This window comes from Heteronotia binoei, chromosome 15 (genome assembly GCF_032191835.1).
Source record: "Heteronotia binoei isolate CCM8104 ecotype False Entrance Well chromosome 15, APGP_CSIRO_Hbin_v1, whole genome shotgun sequence".
NCBI classification, from domain to species: domain Eukaryota; kingdom Metazoa; phylum Chordata; class Lepidosauria; order Squamata; family Gekkonidae; genus Heteronotia; species Heteronotia binoei.
This window is the reverse complement of record NC_083237.1, coordinates 55733393-55752157: the sequence shown is the minus strand read 5'-3', so window position 1 is coordinate 55752157 and position 18765 is coordinate 55733393. Positions and strand designations below refer to the sequence as shown.

General features: G+C 49.1%; 1 protein-coding gene across 1 annotated transcript in view; it reads left to right on the top strand.

Moving 5' to 3' along the window:
• Positions 1 to 219: 219 nt before the first annotated feature.
• Positions 220 to 18765, top strand: part of LOC132583623 (trafficking kinesin-binding protein 1-like) — a 103956-nt gene continuing 85410 nt past the window's right edge. Inside the window, 3 exon segments of the mRNA XM_060255242.1 lie at positions 220 to 297; positions 10573 to 10799; positions 12436 to 12461. Of these exon segments, the coding sequence (XP_060111225.1) occupies positions 220 to 297; positions 10573 to 10799; positions 12436 to 12461 (331 nt within the window).

Here is an 18765-nt window from a genome sequence, read left to right as displayed (position 1 = left end):
TCAAACTGCTCTACTGGGGGGGCAGAATTATTTCCTTTTCTCTTTTTTTGCTTGCTTTCTCTCCTACTTCCTGTCTTTCAGACAACAGCTCCTGTTCAGACAACAGCCAGGCGTTTTGTTCTGGGTGTGGTCAGTTAATTGCTACCAGTTAGCAATGGTGATGTGGTTTGCCAGCAAAAAGTGCAACGCTGGCCAAGTCCTCCTATAACTGTTGTCGCCATGGCGTCGCGCCTTCTCAAGATCAGGAAAATGAAACAGGCGGCTTATATCGACCCGCTTTTGCTGACGAAGAGACAGGCAAGCTTCAGAGTAGCACAACACTCTTCAGCCAGCCAGAATAGAAAGGCAGCTCATTCTTGCCACAAGACCAGATCTTCAAATTGTTTCAGTTATGTAATTGTCAAAGGAAAAAATTGAAGACGTGTGCAAAATGGCAGAAGGTTGCAGTGGGTGAAAGTCGCTTCTCAGGTACACGATTAAAACACAGCAGCAGAAACCACTTGCCTCTCAGCCCCGGTAATCCAGCCTGTTCAGTAATCTGTCACAGAGAAGATTGCCAGCTTTGGGTTGGGACATATGTGGAGGTTTTGGGGGTGGGGCCTGAAGAGCATGGGGTTTGGGGAGGGGAGCGACTGCATCAGGGTACAATGCCCTACAGTCTGCCTTTCAAAGTGGCCATTTTCTCCGAGTTAACTGATCTCTTTTAGCCTGGAGATCAGTTGTAATCCCAGGTGATCTGCAGACACCACCTTGAGGTTGGCAGCCTTAGTCACAGACCTTAGGCAAAACCACCTACTCTCGCTTATTGGAGTTAAAGTGCTTCCTTATTGGTTTGACTGGGCCTCCTTTCCTTTGACGGGGACTTGGTGGAGGTGCACTAATTAAATTGCCTGCTGACATCCGTGAGACACCAGTTTCAGGGCTCCCTGTGACCTTGAGGGCTGAGGCAAGTTTGTTTTGCCAAAAAGCAATTGCACAAAAAGGCCTTTAAAATGCAAGAGAACATCCACAGTACAGTTTTCGTAGCATTTAATCCAGGGGTCCTCAAACTTTTTAAATAGGGGGCCAGTTCACTGTCCCTCAGACTGTTGGAGGGCCGGACTGCCGTTACTGTACAAGGCCGCGGGCCGTCAGTTCTCCGTCTTCTGCATCTCTCTCCCTTCCCCACACCACACACCCTGGCCTGGGAACTCACCTCACCTCGGTATCACCTCACACTCTGTCTCTGCCGCCTCAGCCCAGTGCCGGAAGTGTGCGTTGCTAACGCGAGTTTAGGTCGAACGTCACTTCCGGTCTGATTTTGCCATAACCCGGCGGGCCGCATAAACGTCCTCAGCGGGCCGCATCTGGCCCGCGGGCCGTAGTTTGCGGACCCCTGATTTAATCCATCCATCCTCCCCTCCCCTCCCCTCTTCCCTTCCCTTCCCTCCACCTTTCTCACAGGGACTCAAGGCAGATTACACATAGCAAGCCAGTGCAATTATGAAAATGGGATATAGATAACGCAGGGCTTTTCTGGAGCAGGAACACAGTTCTGGCTGTCTTGACATCAGGGGTGTGTGGCTTAATATGCAAATGAGTCCCTGCTGGGCTTTTTCTACCCAAAAAGCCCTGCAATAACCGATGCACTAGGACGGCAGAAGTCTGCAACCACCAGAAAGAATTGAAGAATATCATAAGGATTCGGATGACACATTAAGTGGTACATAAATTACATAAACAGGGTCCTATATGCAATAAACGACACACGCGGCAGTACAGACCGCAGTCCCTAATCCTTTCTCCAAGCAGGTTTGTAAAACAGTGCAACCCCATTGCCTGCACAGAAGAGCCCTTTCGAATAGTTCACTTTTGCATAGCTTGTGGGAAGCCAGGAGAGTGGGAGCCGTCCTGAATTCCTCGGGCAAACTGTTCCACAAGGCAGGAGCCAGAACAGAGAAAGTACACATAGAAAGCAGGGCTTTTTGGGGTTATTGGGGAGGGACGGTGGCTCAGTGGTACAGCAACTGCTTAGTAAGCAGAAGGTCCCAAGTTCAATCCCCGGCATCTCCAACTAAAAAGGGTCCAGGCAAGTAGGCATGAAAAGCCTCAGCTTGAGACCCTGGAGAGCCGCTGCCAGTCTGAGTAGACAATACTGACTTCGATGGACTGAGGGTCTGATTCAGTATAAGGCAGCTTCATATGTTCAAATGTAATGCTGATTTTAAATTTTGGGGAGGGACGGTGGCTCAGTGTTAGAGCATCTGCTTGGGAAGCAGAAGGTCCCAGGTTCAATCCCTGGCATCTCCAAAAAAGGGCCCAGGCAAATAGGTGTGAAAAAAACCTCAGCTTGAGACCCTGGAGAGCCGCTGCCAGTCTGAGAAGACAATACTGACTTTGATGGACCGAGGGTCTGATTCAGTTTAAGGCAGCTTCATATGTTCACATGTACAGGCAGTTGTTGGTTTTGCAGGTTGGCACCTGCAGGAGCCCCTGCTGACTTGAGTGAAGCTGTTGTGGCAGAGCACAGGGAAAGAGATGGTCCTGAAAAAAGAGGGGCCAAGGCCATAAAGTGCTTTACAGAGTTGCCAGCCCAAAGGGCTGGGCGGGAGATCTCCTAGTTCAGGGGATTTTCCCCGCCACAGACCAGCTGACCAGTGAAGGAAATCCTGCCTCTAACCAGGGACATCACTGCACGACATCCCCGATGTGATGATGTCACCTGAAGCAACATCATCGCATTGGGGATGTCATGCAGGGATGCTCTGGTTCTGGGCAAAACTCTATGGTTGGAGGGCAAATTTACCAAAGAATTTCACCCCAAACCCAGACCTTCATCCTCAGCATTTCCGATGTGATGACATCACTTCTGTGTGATGTCATTGCATTGCGTGATGTCGTGTGAAATCCCCGCGCTCCCCCCCCTCAAACACCTTCCCAATCCCCCCACTGGAGCGACAAGGGGATTTGCCAGTGCCTTAAACTGAGCCTAGTAACAGATGAGCAGCCAATGGAGCATCTGCAGAATGGGAGTAATATGCATGCTCCCTCTGGCTCCTGTTAAAAGCTGAGCTGCGGCATTCTGGACCACCTGGAGTTTCTGGGTTTTCCTTGTTGTCTCCGAATCTTATTTCCAAGTGAGGCGAACCCAAACTGTTTTGATTCCAGAGACACAGGGCAAAATCCATTCCCAAATTTCTCCTGCACAAACTTCATGAAAACGACCAGGTACTGCCCAAGAGGTCCTGTGCATTTCCATGAGGCTTGTGCAGGAGAACTTCCCTGGTGGACTGTTTCCTGCTACCGGTAATGGTACCCACCTTGACCTGGATAACTTAGGCTAGCTAGGTTTGTGGCTGTGGCTCAGTGGTAGAGCATCTGCGTGGAATGCAGAAGGTTGCAGGTTCAATCCTTGGCATCTCCGGTTAAAAGATCTGGCAGTAGGTGATGTGAAAGGCTTCTGCCCAAGACCTTGGAGAGCCAATGCCAGTCTGAATAGACAATACTGACTTTGATGGACGTAAGAATATAAGAGAAGCCATGTTGGATCATGCCAGTGGCCCATCCAGTCCAACACTGTGCGTCACAGAAGAACATAAGAGAAGCCATGTTGGATCAGGCCAATGGCCCCTCCAGTCCAACATTCTGTGTCACAGAAGAACATAAGAGAAGCCATGTTGGATCAGGCCAATGGCCCATCCAGTCCAACACTCTGTGTCACAGAAGAATATAAGAGAAGCCATGTTGGATCAGGCCAATGGCCCATCCAGTCCAACACTCTGTGTCACAGAAGAACATAAGAGAAGCCATGTTGGATCATGCCAATGGCCCATCCGGTCCAACACTCTGTGTCACAGAAGAACATAAGAGAAGCCATGTTGGATCAGGCCAATGGCCCATCCAGTCCAACACTCTGTGTCACAGAAGAACATAAGAGAAGCCATGTTGGATCATGCCAATGGCCCATCCAGTCCAACACTCTGTGTCACAGAAGAACATAAGAGAAGCCATGTTGGATCAGGCCAATGGTCCATCCAGTCCAACATTCTGTGTCACAGAAGAACATAAGAGAAGCCATGTTGGATCAGGCCAATGGCCCATCCAGTCCAACACTCTGTGTCACAGAAGAACATAAGAGAAGCCATTTGGATCAGGCCAATGGCCCATCCAGTCCAACACTGTCACACAGTGGCCAAAAAACCCAAGTGCCATCAGGAGGTCCACCAATGGGGCTAGAAGCCCTCCCACTGTGCCCTCCCTCCCAAGCACCGAGAACACAGAGCATCACTGCCCCAGACGGAGAGTTCCAACAATACGCTGTGCCTAATAGCCAGTGATGGACCTCTGCTCCATATGTTTATCCCAGGGTCTGATTCAGTATAAGGCAGCTTCGTGTGTTCATGCAGCTGGATCGCCTCAGATCTTGGAAGCTAAGCAGCGTTGGCCCTGGTCAGTATTTGGATTGGAGATTATCAAGGAATGCTATGCAGAGGCAGGCAATTGCAAACCACCTCTTAACATCTCTTGCCATGATTCAACTGTGGCTTGACAACAAAATAGCAACCACGGCACCAGTCGTCTGCGTCCTCACCTGACTCCATGCTAAGGCCGGCTCTGTTTCCAGGCAGAGTTTCAATATGCCAGCAAGAGCCGGGCCAACCGAAGCTGCAGAGCTGCATGACACCAGGAGCCAAAAGAAACCGCCAGCTGACTCACCAAGATGCAGCTGCGTTCCCTGAGGAGGAAGGCAGAAGACCTTGGGGGAAGCAGCGAGAGGAACACGGTTTGTGTCCTTCTTTCTTGAATGATGGAGAAGGGGGAAAGGGAGAAAGCGGAGGATGGGTGGAGGAATGAGAACGAGGGGCAGGAGAAGCAAATGCAGGGAAGAGAGAGAAGGAGCTTTTCCTCTTCCCCCCTCCCTCATTGTGCCTGGCAGCAAAAGTGACCCCACAAAGCGGCAGAGACTGCGACCCAGAGGGAAGACTGAATTGATTTGCCGGGGTGGGGGGAGGCTTTCTAATTTGGCACATCCGCTGTGGAGTTCTGGATTGTCCTGTGTGACAGTAAATAAGTGTGCCTTAGTTTGGCTGGCAAGTTGTCTACACCAAGGTTGTTCACTTGGCTCAGTTTCAAGATGGCTGCCCCGTTGCGCCTCTCCACTGCCACGGTGGAAGCACATAAATGCTGTTACCGGCTTGCTGCGTTGTGGAGGAGTTTTGTCATGGAGTGTATGGATCACGAGGTGGTTCTCTGTTCTGGAACGTCGGTGGGCAGGGATGGGTCAGAGAGCAGGTCCAGATACATAGCAGGTCGGGCTTTAGAGGTTTAGTCAGTCTGTGTTTGTGTAACTCATTGCATGCAAAACCCAGGATATAGAGCAGAATTTGGATTCATATTTCATTTTGGCATTCACTTTTTAAAAGACAAGACAAGCTTCTAGTCCTTTACGGAGGCAGGCAGATCTTGAAAAAGCGTACAGAAATAAGGCCTGAATCTTTTAGGATACAGTTTCTCATGGTCTCCTATGCCTCGTTGCCCAGACTTGTAGTCTTGTGTCTCTGTCTTTCGTTTCCCCCGTCTCCCTGCCCCTCAACTCAGCTACCAAATTAGTGCTTACAAAGATTTCCAGTTCTGCAAATAAACAAACAAATAAATAAAAAAATAACATCAAGATACTGAGGCCTTTGTAAAACATGCAAACGGAGCAGGTTCTTCTCCAGGGAAAGAAGCCATAGGTGTCAAATGTTCCAGTTTGCAAAATGTGTTTTAAGAGTGTGGAATTTCAGTTTTCTCTAGTGGAGCTTCTGTTTGTTTCACTGTTAGGCTTACACTAGAGAACTTCCCCGGAGATTTCCCTTTGGCTTACCTCCTGGCAGCCTCTCCCTTGTCCGGGCTTCAATACGGAAAGAGAGAAAAATGCCTGAAAGAAAAGTAAGCGATAGGTGTGGGAAGGGGTCTGTTTTCCTTACCTCTGTGCCCAGCTGCCCCCGTCCCCTACCGATGGCTAGGAGAGATCTGGCCACCACGGCTGGCCCAGCCACCAGGCAAACGAGGCAATTGTCTAGAGCGCCAGCCTTCTGGGGGTTTTGAATGGGGTGCCCCCATATGAATCAGGGACACTGCTCCTGTTATTATTTATTTATTTATTATTTTATTTTCGTCAATTTCTATTCCGCCCATTCCCCTTAGAGCTCGGGGCGGAGTACAACATATAATAAAACAATAAAATACAATAAAAAAAAACATTTTAAAACAGACGACTCAACAGCACTAAGAGTACCATGACGTCACATATTGCCCAGCCTAGCCATCCTAGGCTTCTCAATCCCCAGGTCCCAGCAGGAAATCGCCCGGTTTTACAGGCTTCCCCCTGCCCCCAGCCAGCTGGCCGGCGGGGGAAGCCCCTCCCGCACAGCCACCACGTACTTCTAGAGCTCCAGCAGGGGCTCTGGGGGGGGGGCTGTTTTTTGAGTTAGAGGCACCAAATTTGCAGCATAGTATCCAGTACCTCTCCCCAAAATACCCCCCAAGTTTCAAAAAGATTGGACCAGGGGGTCCAATCCTATGAACCCCAAAAGAAGGTGCCCCTATCCTTCATTATTTTTTATGGAGGGAAGGGATTTAAAAGATGTGCGGTCCTTTAAATGTGCTGGCCAGAACTCCCTTGAAGTTCAATTATGCTTGTCACACCCTTGCTCCTGGCTCGCCCCCAATGCCCCCTGGCTCCACCCCCAAAGTCTCCTGGCTCCACCCCCAAAGTCTCCTGGCTCCACCCCCAAAGTCCCCAGGTATTTCTTGAATTGGACTTGGCAACCCTATTGGGGGAGTTGAGGGGCCTCAGCGGGGTCTACTGGGCTAGTCCACCCTCTGAAGTAGCCAATTTCTCCAAGGGAGTTGATCTGGATTGTCTAGAGAGCAGTTGTAAAAGCAGGAAGTCTCCAGGCCTTGGAGTTTGGCGACTCTCCTGAAGGGACTGCCCCAGATTACAGATTTTTTTTAAAAAATCAATAAATTTTATGCCAGGTACAATAGCATTAAAGTTCAACATTGGACATATAAGGAAGGAAAATACAGACGCCGCATGAAGTACAATAGTGAGCGATACAACATAAAACAGTATGGCTGGATATAAACCAAAATAACATCGCCCCTAAAGGAAAGGAGGTACAAAATACGAGCCAGACACACACTACACGTACATAATAGTGTATATCAATAGAAAATAATATTGAGTTAAATAATCAGGAAGAGAAGAAAGTAGGAGCAGCGACCCAAAGAAATCAGTCAGTGATTGGCTGCCAAGTCCCTGGGCCGGGGAGGGGCTCTCCCGCCCTGGAGGTTCCTATGGTACAATAGGTACCATAGAGCTTTTCCCTCCCAAATCACTAGAGCGTCTGGGAAAACCTTAGAGTTTTCCTGGAAACGCCTAGAGTGGCTGGTGCGCGTGAGGTATTCCTCTTGTGGGAGAGCAGAGGTTATGGAAGAGGAACCTAGATTCCACCGTAAAAAGGGTTCCCATCTACGAAGGAGAGAGGAATCAAACCTCGACAGATTACAGATTTCAAGTACCACTAAAACTGCATTCGTACGCACTCTGGACTAGGGAATAAATAGGGTTGCCAAGTCCAATTCAAGAAATATCTGGGGACTTTGGGGGTGGAGCCAGGAGACTTTGAGGGTGGAGCCAGGAGACATTAGGGGTGGAGCCAGGAGCAAGGTTGTGACAAGCATAATTGAACTCCAAAGGGAGTTCTGGCCATCACATTTCAAGGGACCGTACATGTTTTAAATGCCTTCCTTCCATAGGAAATAATGAAGGATAGGGGCACCTTCTTTGGGGGCTCATAGAATTGGACCCCCTGGTCCAATCTTCTTGAAACTTAGAGAGTATTTTGAGGAGCACCACTGGATACTATACAGAAAATTTGGTGCCTCTACCTCAAAAAACAGGGCCCCCAGAGCCCCAGATACTCATGGATCAATTCATTATTTTCTATGGAAATAAGTCTCCATAGGGAATCATGAGTTCCCAGCAGACATTTCCCTCCCCTCCCCTCGCTTTCTGATGACCCTGAAGCCGGGGGAGGGCCTCCAAACCGGGGGATCCCCTGCCCCCACCTGGGGATTGGCAACCCTATCCCCCGACCCCACCCTCTCCAGGCCCCACTCCCCAAATCTCCAGATATTTCCCAACCAAGAGCTGGCAGCCCTACAGCCCTCATGGGTAGGCGCTGAAATAGAAAAAGCATTCTGGTCTAACAGCATCAGAAGAATCGCCTGCCCCGGTGAAGACCCCTCCTGTCTCTGAATGGCAGTCACAAGGCAGAGAGGGAAGTAGGGTGGAGTTATATTTAGACCAGAAATAAAACACAACGGGCCAGACCATTCACAGTGTCAGGTGCGCACATCTCTGTCCTTCAGGCATACGTGCTGGAGACGAGTGTATCATTAGGGCGTAGCCCCTGTTGTAAATGGCTTTTATGGCACTTTCCCAGATATGTACCAGGCACATGGGTAAAGATGAGCTCATGTGAGTTCTGAGAGAAGATGTTTCGGACCCTTTGCCTTTCCAATTGGCTGGGCAATGAATCTCCGGGCCAGAAGTGCAGGCCTTCTTGGAATTTACCTCCTTTTGCCTGGGAAGCCCACCTCCCTTAATCCCATAGAATCTCAATAGCCTTTCCAGATTATGGAAGCTCATTTCCCTGGTAGGTCCTCTCAAGGGTAGTTTTGTAGAAAAATAAGTGGCAGAGCTCATTAGCATGATGAATTAGCATATGCCCCCCCCAGCCAAAAGCAACCTAATGCAAGAAAGGAGAACCCCGGGTGAGTGAGGCCTGCTTGGGCTGCCTAGAGATCCAGCCAGGCAAGCAGGCCTCACTTGCCTGGGGCTCTCCTGGGTCGTCGTCTTCCCCTAGTCAAAAGGCCAGCAGGTCACCTGCCACCCAAAATCACGTAAGAAGTGGAGAAAGGGTGGTGCAGGCTTTTCCAGTGGTTAATGAGGGCTGCTGGGGACATGGCAAAGCCCCTAGCGGCTGGCTGGCTGCTCGCTCTCCTAATACAGGGTTTGCTAGCAAGGGTGGCCAACGGTAGCTCTCCAGATATTTTTTGCCTACAACTCTCATCAGCTCCAACCATTGGCCACGCTGGTTGGGGCTGATGGAAGTTGTAGGCAAAAACATCTGGAGAGCTACCGTTGGCCGCCCCTGCTATATAGCTGCATCTACTTACTATTCAATGGATAAGGTAGGTGGAGAGGAAGAGGGGGAACCGTCAGAAAGGTTCAGGAGCTGAGCTTCTGAGAGCTCCTGCTGAATCTGAGGCCAGGGTCCTCTCTTCATAGCAGTCTGGGGTCACACCCCATCTTCAGCAACCAGTAAAAACTGTTCTAGGATGTTTTTGTATTCTGCCTCTGCCTGGATTGCCAACCTCCAGGTGGTGGCTGGAGTTCCCCTGCTATTACTTCTGATCTCCAGACAACAGAGATCTGTTCACTTGGAGAAAATGGCCACTTAGGAAAGTGGACTCTATGGCATTTTGCCCCATGTGGAGTCTCTCTCTTCCCCAAGCCCTGCACTTCTCAAGATCCACCCCCAAATCTTTATGTATTCCCTACCTGGAGCTGGCAAAGCTAAGCTCTGTTGTTCCTCTATGCACTCAACCACTGATGATCTGCCATTTTGAGAAGTATGTCACATGTCGGGTTCTAAACTAGGCGAGACCTTTTCACTCGGGAGTTTTCCCTCACTTTGGGAAGTGATGAAGGTTGCCAATTCTGGATTAGGAAATTCCTGGAGATTTAAGGGTAGAGCCTGGGGGGAGCAGAGTTTGGGAAGGGGTGGGATCTCAGTGGGATATAATTACATAGAGCTACCCACTGAAACTTTTAAGAGCCCCAAGGCGCAGAGTGGTAGAGCTGCAGTTCTGCAGTCAGAACCTTCTGCTCACAACCTGAGTTCAATCCCAGTGGAAGCTGGTTCAGGTAGCCGGCTCCAGGTTGACTCAACCTTCCATCCTTCCGAGGTCGGTAAAATGAGTACCCAGCTTGCTGGGGGGAAAGTGTAGATGACTGGGGAAGGCAATGGCAAACCACCCCATAAAAAGTCTGCCGTGAAAACATTGTGATGCGACGTCACCCCAGAGTCAAAAACGACTGGTGCTTGCACAGGGGACTACCTTTACCTTTACCCACTGAAACAACCATTTTCTCCGGAGGAACTGATTCCTGCTGTCTGGAGATTAGTAAAGACATAAGAGAAGCCATGTTGGATCAGGCCAGGGTTATCTTTTTAGCAGGAACTCCTTTGCATATTAGGCCACACAGCCCAATGTGGCCAATCCTTCAAGAGTGTCAGGGTTCTCCCCTGTTGGACCCTGGGAGGGGCCAGGCGGCCGCTCAAGGACAAATTAAACCAGGGACCAGACATGCCTCAGACCGAGCGGAGGGGTAGGTTGACGTCACCTAGACACCCCCGTCCGCTCCTGCTCTTGTCGTTCGTTCCCCTCTTTCTCTCTGAACCGGCCGAAATGACACCACCAAGCTCTTCCTCCCTGGCGTGTATCCCTGGCTCTCTTTAAATCCCATCCCTCTAGGTCCCTGCCCCGTCCCAGCTTGTCTTCCCCACTTTTATTGAGCCCAGCGGTGTGAGGTTGGTCCTGTCGATGGCCACATCATCAGATGGCGTCCAAGAGCTTCCCGGCTGGAGGCTGAGGACCACTTCATTGCTGGAACCGGCGGCAAGCGGGGTGGAGGCCGGAGGGGCGTCTCCTGGTGGTTCCCCCGTCGACGGTGCTGGCAGGCAAGCGGACAGAGGCGGGCCGTGAGTCAAGCCCTCCCGACACAGCTTACAGTAGTTCCTGTAATAAGAGTCCTGTAAGCTCTTGGAGGATTGGCTGCATCAAGCGTGTTTGACCTAATATGCAAAGGAGCTCCTGCCAAAATGGATCAGGCCATTTTGAAATGGGATTGAAGGTGGTTTGTGAAAGCACTGTGAAACAGTGAGGAAGCCATGGATGTTATCTTTTTGATCTGTTGATTAAAAATAAAAAGATGTGAGGAGGTTTGGTGACAATAAACTGCTGTGGGGCAGCACAGAAAATGTTGTAAAACCTCCGTGTGAGAAGAACCTATAAGCCAGGGGTGTCAAACATGCAGCCTTGGGGCCGAATCAGGCCCCTGGAGAGCTCCTATCAGGACCCCAAGCAACTGGCTTCCTTCTCCCTCTTTCTTGCTTCCTTCTGCATCTCAGCTTGCTTTGCAAGGCTTACTCAATCGCACAGGAGCTACAGAGCAAAACCTTGATTTTTTTCCCCCATCAGTTGAACTTGTCTCTCTCCTGGTCCCCTGGGAAGGGAGAGAAAGAACCAGAGCTTCCTTTGCCCGGTTCCCTGGATCCCATATAGGAGAAATACAAAGAAAGCACCTTTAAGACCAACAAGTGCTAATGTTTTAAGGGGGTTTTAAAAACTATTGAATTGTGTTTGTGTTCTTTATAAAGTTTATATCTCTGCTACCTAATCTTAAATAGGTACTCACATGGCCCGGTCCAACACGGCCTGGCCTGGCCCAACAAGATCTTATTTATGTCAGATTCATCCCTGCTATAAACGGTCATGCTCCACTGTTCACTGCATTATGGGTGAGGCCTTGCTGACATTTCCTGGAGATCTGGGGTGGGTGGGGCCTGGGGGAGCCAGGGGTTGGTAGGGGCCTCAGCAGGCTATAATGCCATAGAGGCCAACTTCCAAAGCAGCCGTTTTCTCCAGAGAAACTCATCTCTGTTGGCTGGAGGCCCTTTGTAATTCTGGGATAACTCCAGCCGCTACCTGGAGATTATGCAGCAAACAAAATGGCTATACAGAAAAGTGATATTGTAACAAAAGGAAAAACTGTATAGAAGTAACAATTGTTAATACAAGGCTTGCTGGTCTATATTTTGAAGCCAACAATTTGACCTCAGTACGATTAACAAAAAAACGCTAGATGCCAGAATTTAACAACAATTGGCATAATTGCAAATAGACGGTTGATATTACAGCAACAATAGCTAGCACAGAGACATTTTGAATCTGACAAAGGGGAACCTCCCTAATGGAAGACTGTGGATCTCTGAGGCGGCAACTGCAACTATCTGCGCAGCGATTGTAAAAGCTGGAGAGTGTCCTAAACACAAATTTGAAGGAAATATTGTCTATTCAATCATTGAATTGAAGGCTTTACCTAGTGTATTACAGTCTGAGGAAGGTGAATGAAATGGATAGCTACCTAGGCAAATCCATCACTGCTGTTGCTGTAATATCAGCCTATTGTAATTCTACCAATTGTTGTTAAATTCTGGCATCTAGTGTTTTTGTTAATAGTACTGAGATCAAATTGTTTGTTTCAAAATATAGAATGACAAGCCACAACTTGTATTAACAATTGTTACTTCTGTACAGTTTTTCCTTTTGTTTCAGTACTACCTGGCGGTTGGCAACTCTAGGTATGTTTCTCAGCAGGCTTAGCAGAGGCAAGCCCAAGCGCTGGACTCATATGTTTTATTGATATTTTTAAAAATGAAAAATAGATGTATTTTTTTTTCTACCTGGATTGTTTTTGTGATATTGCCATTGGGTCACTTGCAAGCAGCAAGATCGGTTATGACCCCTCCAAAATAAACGAATAAGTACCTTCCTGCCACTATATCGAGGTGCTGTTTTATCATTTTATCTGAACTGCTTTTAATTTTTTTTTAATTATTCCTTGTGAATTGCATTATAATTTGTCTTAAAAGGCCTAACTGGGTTCTAAGGGCAGGACAGAAGCTTTTGAAATAATAATTAAATCAACCATCCACACTTACCGTTTTCACACACAGCTTACCTCGCAGTCACAATCCTGTTCCCTCCGCAGCGTCCGGTCGGATTTCCCACCATCTGCGCCGGAGTTACAGGAAGTGCCGCAGCTTCTGTGTAGCAAACGTAAACTGGGTTTTAGCGGTTTACGTTTGCTACGCAAAAGCCGCGGCACTTCCTGTAACTCCGGCACAGATGGTGGGAAATCTGACCGGACGCTGCGGAGGGAACAGGATTGTGACTGCGAGATTAGCTGTGTGCAAAAACGGTAACAATCTTTAATAACCAGGTTGGTCTGAAACAGCAGAACAAAGTTTGAGTCCAGTGGTACCTATAAGACCAACCAAGTTTGATTGGAGGTATAAGCTTTTGTGTGCATGCACATTTCTTCAGATACCTTTTTCAGGTTGGGAAACTCCTGGAGATTTGGGGGTGGACCCTCAGGGGATACGCCACAGAGCCCACCCTCCAAAGCGTCCATTTTCTCCAGGGGAACTGATCTCTGTTGCCTGGGGACGAGCTGTAATTCTGGGGGATCTCCAGCTGGCATCCCTAGCTGTAACAGACCGTATGTGTAATCTAAGTAGAGATGCTAGCTCTGTATTGGAAAATATGTGGAGATCTTGGGAAGGGCAGGGTTGCGGGAAGAGGAGGGACCTCAGCAGGCAGGGCTGGCCCTGCAACTTGACAAACTAGGCATTTGCCTAGGGTGGCGGTCTTCCTGGGGCACCAAATTGGACTCAGAGAGGTAGCTGCACAGTGGCTGCCTCTCCGAGTCCCCCTGCACCTCTCAGAGTCTATGAAAGTCACGGGTGGCTGGGGTTTTCTCCCTGATCTTCTTCGTGGTCTCTGTGCTTCACACTCATGGGATAGAGCGCCTGCGCCGATCCCCGAATCGGTATCTGAAAAGCCCGGGATTTTTCCGCGCTCGGCGCCAATGGGCATGCGCAGGCGTCCCAATACGCATGCCTTCATGAAGCACTACGCGCTGGACGTGCATGCTCAGCAGAGGACTCGGTTGGGAACTGCGGTGTTGCAAGCTGTTTCTTCCGGTTGACCGTCTTCCCGCCTCCAGGTATGTCTTGCTTGCTAATCTCCCATGAGTGTGAAGCACAGAGACCACGAAGAAGATAGACAGGTTGCTTACCTGTAACTGTAGATCTTCGAGTGGTCATCTGTGCATTCACACTACCCGCCCTCCTTCCCTACTGCTGACGGTCTCCCTTCAGTAGGGGCTTCCAGCGGTCAGGAAGGAACTGGCGGGATCCCTGCGCTGGCGCCGGTGAGCATGCGTATTGGGACGCCTGCGCATGCCCATTGGCGCCGAGTGCGGGAAAATCCTGGGCTTTTCAGATACCGATTCGGGGATCGGTGCAGGCGCTCTATCCCTGCACCTCTCAGGAGACTCCTGAGAGGCACAGGTGGGAGGGCGTTCTCCCTGCTATTGCATCCCCGGGGTGCAAATGCAAGGAGAGATCTCCCCCCTCCCCCACGTGCCTCTCAGGAGATTCCTGAGAGGCACAGGCAACAGGGTATTCTCCCTGTTTTTATACCCCTGGGGTGTAAACATAGGGAGAGGATCTCCCCTCCCCAATGCCTCTCAGAAGTCTATGGAGAGCAGAAGCAGCAGGTGTTTCGCCCTACATTTGCAATTTAAAGCCCCTTCTCTAGCGTCGCACTGCAGTGGCAGTCTGATCCCTCCATTCTGAAGGGATAGGACTGCCACTGTGGTGAGATGCTGCAGAAGGGTTTTAAACTTTAAACCCCTTCTCTGGGGTCATGCCGCAGCGGTGGCCGGATCTCTCCATTCTATCCTATGGGCCCATAAGATAGAATGGAGAGATCCAGCTGCAGCAGCCCCAGAGAAAGCGCGGGGGGTGGGGGATGACAAGTAGTTAACCTTAACTAGGGTTCTAGGGTAGTGTTTCCCAAAGTGGGCGATATTGCCCCCTGGGGGGCGCTGGAACAATCCAGGGGGGTGGTAGTAGTCTTGGGTGCAATTGAGGGATGGTGAATAAAAATAAGGGGGCGGTGGAAGCATAAAGGGAGAAGAGAAGAGGGAGGGAGGTGTCAAAACATCACATTTCTGGGAGGTATCCAGAATTTCTAATTTAGAGAAAAATTACCATTAACAAAAATAGAGGGTTCTCTTTTGACTGCTACAGTGCAAATTCACCCTATTAGACTAGTAATGAGAACCAGAACTCCTTCCACTTAAAATATAAGAAGGATGCAGTTTATTTACAAGAGAGAATAAAAAAAAAAATAGAGGTGTACAGACAAACAAGAAACACAGAAACAAAAAACCTTGCTAGCTCTCTTAGCCAATACTTGCTACAGCTAGGAGCTTCTCAAGGTTGCTTGCAGTTTCTCTCTCAGCAATACAGCTCAAGTCAGGACAGTGGAAGCACTGAGGCAATTGCACAGACTTCTCTGAAGAGTTCCAACCTGCAGCTTTCTCCTCAGAAGGTTTTCTGCAGAGCATCAGGCTTCTTACGGTCCTCTGGTTATCAGATGGTTGCTTCTGTTGATTTTAGCCAGCTGTAATGCCCCAGACACAAGAGTGTCTTCTGCAGGGGCAGCACGTGGGAGTAGGCAAGGTAGGCGACCGCCTAGGGCTCATCCTGCCAGGGGCGCTGCTGGGCAACCCCTTACCCCCCCTTCCCATATCGCATGATCTCTCCAGCCAGCAGGCAAGCCAAGAGCTCTGGACGGCGCTGCTGCACCACCACTTTTCTTCGCAGGGCAAACATTGCCTGTGCTTGTCAGAGGCTTCCAAGGAAGCCTCCAAAGAGAGCTCCATTTTACCGCTGCCTGCTGCTTTCAGGTTGAAAGCGGCTGGGCAGCAGCAACTTCCCATTGCGCTAGTCAGAGCTGATGAGTGTAATGGGAAGGTGCCACCCGCCCCAGCCGCTTTCAACCCAAAAGCAGCGGACAGCAGTAAAACGGGGCACTCTTTGGAGGCTTCCTTTGAGGCCTCTGACAAGCACAGACAACGTTTGTCCTGTGAAGAAAAGTGGCAGTGCAGCAGCATCTGTGTGCACCGCTGGGGCTCTCAGCTTGCCTGCTGGCTGGCTCAATGAAGTCATCACCGGTGTGTGAAGAATATCCCCCCTTAGGAGCGTATGGAGAGGGGCATGCCTAGGGCGACAGAACTCCTAGCGCCAGCACTGATCTTCTGCTCCTCTTCTTGAGTTTTGATATTGTACTAATCCACTTATATTCCTGACTGGCTGTCAAACCAATCACTGGTACAAAACAACCAATTTAGCTGGGCCCATCTAGATCTTCTCCTATCAAATACCTGTCAAACTAGATGGCCTCCTGTCAGTTAGAATTGACAGTTCACAGGTGTTTACTATTTTACAAGTGTTTACCATCAAGAACATGTTCTCTAGGCTTGCTTAAACTGATAACAACCCACACAAGCACCTAGAACTTGGGTATTGTCATTTTCCAGGTAATGATGCAGACACTTTCACACATGGTTGATGAAACACTCAATTTCGTGACAGGAGGCTTCTGTGACTTGTGGATGGGGCACCATGGCAGTCTAATCTGCCCTCCCAACCCTATCCTGTAGCTATGACACAGCCCTAAAAAAACTAAGCAATGCCCAACTGGCATTATATCAAAGAAGCCTTTGTCTCTCTATCTCCATAGTAGTAAAGTCTCTTCAAAGAATCTTCCTTATTCTTTCATGTCATTCCGGAAGCAGTTAAGTGTTTCCTGAATTTCCTGAAGCCAGGCGCCCACTGCTGGTTGCCTGCTTCATTCATTATTTTTCCCACGCTCTGACCTTACTTCCCACGGAGCTGACTGAGATAAATATCTGCTGCTTCAGATACTACTCTAATCTCTGCACTACTGATGGTAAGTAATGATTTCAAAATTAAAGAAATAGCAAAGGTGGCCTTTTCCCAACTATTCATGTGGGGTAGGGTTCCCAAGTCTGACTCAAGAAATATCTGGAGATTTTGGGGGTAGAGCCAGGAGCAAAGTTGTGACAAGCACAATTAAAGTCTGAAGGGAGTTCTGGCAATCACATTTAAAGTGACTGCACATTGTTTAAATGTCTTCCTTCCATTTGAAACAATGAAGGATAGAGGCTCCTTTTTTGGGGGCCTCATAGAAATGGACCCACTGGTCCAACTGTTTTGAAACTTGGTGTTTTGAGTAGTGGCACCGGATGCTATGCTGAACATTTGGTGTATCTACCTCAAAAAACAGCCCTCCCAGAGCCCCAGTACCCAGGGATCGATTCTCCATTATACCCTATTTTTATTTTAATATTATCCTTTGTTATCTTTTCAAGTTGGAGACTGCAGGGCTGCAAGTTTGTTGAAACTGAATTTATCTGAAAGAGAAGTGGATGAGCAGGACTGAGAAGTAGGACTTAACTGACCACAACATTTTGCAAGCCAGAACTAATTGGTGAATTGAACTCAGACTGCCTGTTGCTTTCCCAGTTTACTGCTACATGCATATTTTATCTTCATTGGTTTTGTTGCATTGTTCTGTATGACGGAAATGATGCATTGGACACTATATTTCAACCGCTGCTACCTGCCCTGAGCCCACTTGCAGGGAGGGTGGGATAATAATTATAAAGAAATTTCAAAAATTCTCTGTGTATGCAAACGCTACTATGATTGATTTTATAAAATAATTTTAGAATTTCAAGCTTCAAAGTGTCTTCTTTACAACATCTTTGTTTACCCTGTGTGCAAATATGTCACTGCATCTTGTAGTCCACTTCTTGAAGGTAGATTTCCGGGGGGGGGGGGGGACGCACTGAGTAATTTTTTTTCTGAAAAGGGGGCGTTAGGCCAAATACGTTTGGGAGCCTCTGGTCTAGGGCCTGTCCTGTCAGCAGAATACAATGCCTTAGAGTCCACCCTCTAAAGCAGCCATTTTCTCCAAGGGAGTAGTCTCTCTCTCGGCTTGGCTTCGCGAACGAAGATTTAAGAAGGGTGCAATAGTCCACGTCTGCTGCAGGCTCGCTGGTGGCTGACAAGACCAATGCGGGACAGGCAGGTCCGGCCACAGCGGCTGCAGGGAAAAGTCTGATTTGGGGTTGGTGCTGTAGCAGTGCGATTCTTCCTCAATCTCCTTTTGTCCTCAAGACCAGCTATGCGTGCGTTCTCAAAGGAAGGGACAGCCTGGTGGATGGTGTGCCTCCAGGCTTTGCGATCTGAGGCTAGGTCAGACCACTGGTGATGGTTGATGCGACAGGTGCCAAGGGATTTCTTCAAGGAGTCCTTGTACCTCTTCCTTGGTGCCCCTCTATTTCGATGGCCGGTGGAGAGTTCGCCATACAGGGCAATCTTGGGAAGGCGGTGGTTTTCCATCCTAGAAAGGGAGTAGTAGACCAACTGTAAAAGCAGGAGACCTCCAAGCCCCACTTGAGGTCAGGCTCCCCTCAATCTAAGTCAATCCCTTTCCTGTGCCCCCAGTCCCACTCACTGGTTTCTCTGTTTTGATTCAGATTGTGTTGAAGAATCCGCAGGAGCTTCTGTGATCCTGGGAACAAAGTCCACCACCCGCTAGCTTGGCTACCTGGGTCAAACCAGTCACTACCTGACATTTGTCACATGTCCCATCAACCTTCACCGCCAGGTGACCCCACAGCTGTGGATGCCATAAAATCCAGCACGAGACCAGTAATAAACTTTTGACGTTGTGCCAGCCCTCGTCTTTCTGCTGGGCATACCCAGTCTGGAAAAAACTGAAAGCGGTTGTTCATTTTTATTTCTAACATGAGTACAGCCGTCGGGAGCACCTGGCGGGGAGAGATACGTTACCTTTTTTGGTGATGGTGTCAGAATTTCAAGCTCCCAGTTCTGAAGCCGTACAACAAAGCAGGAGACCGGTAGCACCTTTAAGATCAACAAAGTTTTATTCAGAACGTAAGCTTTCATGTGCATGCACACTTCATCAGACAATGAAATG